Source organism: Phaethon lepturus, unplaced genomic scaffold (assembly GCF_000687285.1).
Source record: "Phaethon lepturus isolate BGI_N335 unplaced genomic scaffold, ASM68728v1 Scaffold1725, whole genome shotgun sequence".
NCBI classification, from domain to species: Eukaryota; Metazoa; Chordata; class Aves; order Phaethontiformes; family Phaethontidae; genus Phaethon; species Phaethon lepturus.
Window position 1 is genome coordinate 1 of NW_010538138.1, and position 6,081 is coordinate 6,081.

Here is a 6,081-nt window from a genome sequence, read left to right on the forward strand (position 1 = left end):
ACCCCGCCCGCCCGGCGCCACCAGAAGCTGACGCGCCGCGTATCCCCGAGCCCAAGTCCCTGGCAGCATCGCGCGCCGCGCAGGCTTTGCAGACACTGCCATCTGCATTCAGAAACGTGTCAGAGGAGCCTGGAAGGAAACTTGGTGGGTGTAGCTTTGTGTCAGGGCATTTGCTCAGGAATCACCAGGCTTAGGGTACTGAGCAGAAGGGACAGGCCACAGCCAACACCCCGGGCATGCTCTCTTCCAACTTTCTCCAACTTTAGAGGACTTAGAAAAGTTCACCTCATCCTCCTGACCTCTGAAGTGGGCTCCCAAACCGAAGAGCTGAAAACCAGAACAAAAACTTGTAGCATATGCCCGCCTCTCTGTAACCACTGAACACAGAAGCGAAACTTCCCAAATTTAGTAGGAGGCAAGAAATTGCGTAAGTTGCTTTTGCTTTTTGTATCTGGAACTCTTCACTCTGTCTCAATCCTCATCTCCTCTCCTCTGTTTCCCTCCTTCTCACTCTGTTTTATTTTTATTTTTGCTCCCCCAGGTATAATTTCCGAGGCTTCCGCTGGCTTCAGGCTATGATCTTTGCCATAGAAGAAATAAACAGTAGCCCAACCCTCCTTCCCAACATGACCCTAGGATACAGGATATTTGATACTTGCAATACAGTCTCTAAAGCCCTCGAGGCCACACTGAGTTTTGTGGCCCAAAACAAGATAGACTCCTTGAACCTGGATGAATTCTGCAACTGCTCGGAACATATCCCTTCCACCATTGCAGTCGTGGGCGCAACCGGCTCTGGCATCTCTACCGCTGTGGCCAATCTGCTGGGACTCTTTTACATACCTCAGGTACGCTTCCACTTCTCTTGTTTACATGCAGCTGGGGGTATTGCTGTTTGGAGGGGATCTTTTAGTACATTCGAGAACTAGGACAGGGAATTGCACTGCTGCTTTACATGCTCCATCGCTGTTTCAAACAAAGAAAGGCTGAGAAGTGCAACGGCCCAGCTGTGTGAATACATCCTTGGAGGGCTGAGGGCAGCACAATGATGAGAAGTGCTGGCTTTTGAAGAGGGACAACAGTTTATGTGAAAGCAAGCAGTCTACTTCCTTCCAAACTTATTATGACAAATCAAACCAAATATTTTTTTTTTAGTCAGTAATACAACTCTTCAGGATCACATTTGCCAGAAATGTATTTGGACCAGTACAGGTATGTGCAGTGGCTGTGCCAGCTTCTCCATCCCCCTCTCTGCCAAAGTGTCTTAAGTGCACACCAGAAGGTCTCAGAGGGAGCTCAGCCTCCATGGCTTATTTCATCTTTGCCATTTCCAATAGAATCTCGAGGAGAGAAACAAGGGGGTCTTCTTATGGTACAAATATGTCTTGCTAGCAGTTTGCAATCCCCAAACACAAAGGTTACCAAGCAGCCAGTAACAACAGTGAGCCAACAGCAACTTAGTCTAGCAAGACTAGAGTCCTCTAGAGTGGTTTAGTCTGTGAACACAGGTAATTTAGGTCAGTCATTGCCAGTTGCCAGCCTTGACAGGTTACTTGTGATGTTATTTCACTATGGTCACTGCCTAGTCATGCCCAACTCCCATAGAGCCCACTTAAGGCAAAGTTCAGTCGTTGCCAGCTACTCTTAGGTCTCTCAGCATCTCTGATCATTCAAGTAGGTGATGTTTAAAGTTGTTGCTTCTACTGATCAGGTGCTGCAAAGGTTTTTTCTGGGCTGACCTGTCTGTCTTTTGCCCTAGGGCCTCCAAACCAGGGTTTGTGAGAGCATGTGGATATGCCCCACCTTGCCCTGAGGCCATCTGTATGGTGATGTAGTTGTGCCAGCTCCTGTGTTGCAGGATCCTTCTTGCTGTCTGCTGACTCTACCAGAGCCAGTGCCGGCAACCATGGTCCCATCCTTTTCTTTAACAAACTTACTGCTCTTCCAAGACCCTAAGCAAAATAAGAAGCTGGCATATTATAGCTTAATGTTGTTGCTCTTGATTTTAGATTTCCACACTGAAGACAACTTTGGAAAAAGTGCTTGGCCTAATCCATTTATGTGTTGCCTTGTATAGCCTAACATATCCATTCCTCTTCTAAAATGAATACAAGTGCTCACAGGAGCCCTTGTAACAAGACTGTGTCACACTGCACTCTCAGTCTGTCCTCAGAGGATATATCTTTATTTCAGCGAGGGCTCCAATTGCCATCTGCACCACAAATGAAGAAGGAAGGATCCTTGTCTGCCTGGTGCACAGTAATATATCTTTTCTATTTAATGTTATCAGTCTGACTCTCTCACAGGAGTCTGAAAAAATGGACATTTGGTCTCTGAGCAGGGCAAGAACAGTTTAAGCTAAGATATATGTTATCTAGGTATTGCCCAGGGTAGCACTGGAACACGGTGTGTAATAAACACCACGATGGCATTTGAAGGCATACTGTTAATTTACACATCGCTAATATTCACATTACCAGTTGAACAACGGCAGCTGACAAGGGTTGGTGGGTTGAGACTGAACGTAAGAGATGCTTGCAGTTCTCAGACTTTCCCTTTGAACAGGGAACGGCATTTGTGCTACAAGGCGGTAGTCTTCCTCAGAAGTTGCTGCAGTGGGAGATGTCAGGAGGTTCAGTTCTGGAACAAAATCTCAGCTAGGTGATTGAAGTATGGCAACTGAAAGCAGGCTTTTAAACTGGGAGTTGTTGGGCAGCATTAGAATACGCGTTATCGCTGCCATTTATAGTAAGGCCATTAGGAAATCCATGCTTAATAGACCCTGCATGTCAGTACAAGTTGGAGGTGTATTTTACAATTAATGTAAGGTTCATTACTCATTCCGTTGACATAGAAACGGAAAACGTTATGACTCCGGTTCTGTTTCTCAGTATCTCACCTAGCTGTACCCTTACAGTACATGCAGGAGTGGGATACCATGCTTGTACCCCGTAGCACTAGGTTTTAGGAGATGAGAGTAGCACTGGGCAGGAGCCTGTCCAGGCAAAAGTATAGCTCTGTGAAAGGAGGATTAGCTCCTGTGGCCCTTGAAACTGCACTAGGAGACCTCTTTTTCTTTCTTCTTGCAGAAACATTAAATGCCAGAGTTTAAGGACGAGTTAAGGTTTTCTGTAAGTTTCCACTTTGGACAAAATGAGCTGTTTATAGAAGTTTTTTTCAAAGTGAGAGTCAGTCTGAAAGAGTTCAGATACCAATCTCAAAATGTAAAGATAAGTGAGTTTTTAAAGTTCTCCAGATCTTTAAACTATTCTCTTCTGGGTTTTATGGTTTTCTTCTTACTTGTAGAAAATCCAAATTACATCTGAAGAGCATATGGCACTTGTTCTGATTAGGAAAAAAAGAATTTCTTGATAGCTTTAGAAAAGGAGATAAAATCCCATTTTAACTGTAAAACACAGTGGCTCATGCCTACTGGCTGCTTTGCTCATTCTGACCAGCAGTCAGGAAATACTGCTAAGGTAGTATTGACCAGCATTACCTTAATGTTCTGCAGGGTCAAGGCGACTGATATACATCACATTATTCTTACTTCAGCCAGAGGGATTGTACATAACATGCATACGGTGCCTGATCGAGCCTGTTTAAGAATGGGGACGGAGGTGAGAGGCAAGGGGAGACAGACAGTGCTCTTCAGAGTAGGTCTGGGATGGTAATACCAGCCTGCTGTTTCATGTCTGGTTCAGGACAGAGGAAGCCTGCATTTTGTCTGAATTACATGCATTGCCCTCGTTTATCTAAAAGATACATTCCTCTTGTTTCTGGATTTGGCAGGAAGTGCAGTGAGGTGCATGTAGGCTACCCGTGGCTCACCTCTTTTCCATTCCTCCAAGCTAGTGTCAGTGTCTCTCTCTCTCAGATCCTTGACCTTACAGGTGGACACAAGCTTGCTCCAGTCTCTCAGGTCCGAGCAGCTGCTCCTGTATGTGAGATAGTCACAGCTACAAGACCACACAGACTCTCAGAGTGGATCATGTGCAGCCACAGGCTAAGAGTACGTGGTTGCCAGTGGGGTGCTCAGCTCCCTCTTCATCCCATCTGAGGTTACACGGGTTGACAGTGATGCTAGATAAACGTAGGCAATTTATTCCCAGGCAGTTCTCTTCAGGGTGTGTTTTGCTTGTTCACTGTGCTCTCACAGGTCAGCTATGCCTCATCCAGTCGTCTCTTGAGCAACAAGAATCAGTTCAAGTCCTTCCTCCGCACAATCCCCAATGATGAGCATCAGGCTACGGCGATGGCAGACATCATCGAATACTTTCGCTGGAACTGGGTGGGAACAATTGCAGCCGACGATGACTATGGCCGGCCAGGGATTGAAAAGTTTCGGGAGGAGGCAGAGGAAAGAGACATCTGCATTGATTTTAGCGAGCTCATCTCCCAGTACTCAGACGAAGAGGAAATCCAGCAGGTGGTGGAGGTCATCCAGAACTCCACAGCAAGGGTGATCGTTGTTTTCTCCAGTGGCCCGGATCTGGAGCCCCTCATCAAAGAGATTGTCAGGCGAAACATCACGGGCAAGATCTGGCTGGCAAGCGAGGCCTGGGCCAGCTCTTCCCTGATAGCCATGCCGGAGTTCTTCCGTGTCATCGGCAGCACCATTGGGTTTGCACTGAAGGCAGGACAGATCCCAGGCTTTCGTGAGTTCCTGCAGAAGGTGCATCCCAAGAAGTCTACCAACAATGGCTTTGCCAAGGAGTTTTGGGAGGAGACATTTAACTGCTATCTCCCCGATGGGTCCAAAAATTCTCCAGCTTCAACTTCCTTCCACAAGGGCCATGAAGACGGACCGGGAGCTGGAAATGGAACGGCTGCCTTCCGTCCTCCGTGCACCGGGGATGAGAACATCACCAGTGTGGAGACACCGTACATGGACTACACGCACTTGCGGATATCCTATAATGTGTATTTGGCAGTATATTCTATTGCCCATGCCTTGCAGGATATATATACCTGTACCCCTGGGAAAGGACTCTTCACTAATGGATCCTGTGCAGACATTAAGAAGGTTGAGGCATGGCAGGTAAGTGTGCTGTGTGCCTGTGCAATGTACTTGCAGAAAAAAGGCAAGCTCTCCCGGAGCTTTTAGGGTGCCTTCCATGATCCTGGGTCTCAGACACAGCATAAGGTTCCTGGGACCTAGCATATCACTGCGTGCAAGTTCAATGCATGCTCCCACCCCACAGGGAATGTAAGGTAAGTTGTGTTAGGTTTGCCTGCAGTGAAAGGGGCTTAAACCAAGTTACATTTTCTTGCATTTGCTACGGGCCAAAAGTGCACACACAGACAATTACCGCAGCCTGGCTGACGCAAGGTAACTTGATCATATATCGAGCCCTTACATAAACAAGAGGGCCTGGAGAGAGCACATGAACAAGGAAAACAGTTTTTAGAGTTCATTTTCTTTGGCAAAGCTCTACGTCTTTTGCAATCCCACAGCAATTTTCCATACAGGCCATATTTTCTTTCCACAGTTTTAAGCTTATATAGAATCACACTAAAGCAGGTTGAGTAATGAAGGAAAATAACGTGTGGGTGTTGGGCAAATAGTAGATAGCTGCTTTGATTTGGCAGTGATATTTGTGAACTGATAAAATTATATTACTAACTTAGTCATGTTTACCCATTCATTTGGGTAAATGTGCCCACAGGCATATGGATGATATTCTGGCATTTTGTCTTCCGATGCTTTATGAATACTCTATACCTTACCCTATTTGTGCTAGCTGATGTGATATTCAGTGTGTGTTCTTAATATCTACTGCATTCTTAAATAACAGAATTAGCTTGTAAGGCTATCAAATGAAGATATGCCAAATAGGAAGATACGCAAATTCTGTTTGCCCCGTTCTGCTCATCACAGAAAACTTGGGCCCAAACATGCCTGCAATCAGAACCACACAGATGAATATAAGGAGGATCACATTCCCGGTTGCATGTGTAATTTCTTCTATTCAGGATAGTCTAACCAAAATAAAAGCTACCCATGACACAAGCTTCGCAGATGTTGGGCCAGCATTCGCATGTGGAAACTGCAGTTTGGTTCCTGTCTAGTCTCAGTCT

At 46.0% G+C, this 6,081-nt stretch overlaps 1 protein-coding gene across 1 annotated transcript; it reads left to right on the plus strand.

The window, feature by feature from the left end:
- Window positions 1-541: 541 nt before the first annotated feature.
- LOC104615861 (extracellular calcium-sensing receptor-like) lies at window positions 542-5,041 on the plus strand (the record flags this gene model as incomplete). Its single annotated transcript, XM_010286672.1, has 2 exons — window positions 542-848; window positions 4,160-5,041. Coding segments are annotated over 2 exons (1,189 nt in total), but the record flags the coding sequence as incomplete, so codon positions are not given.
- Between the last annotated feature and the right edge of the window lie 1,040 nt (window positions 5,042-6,081).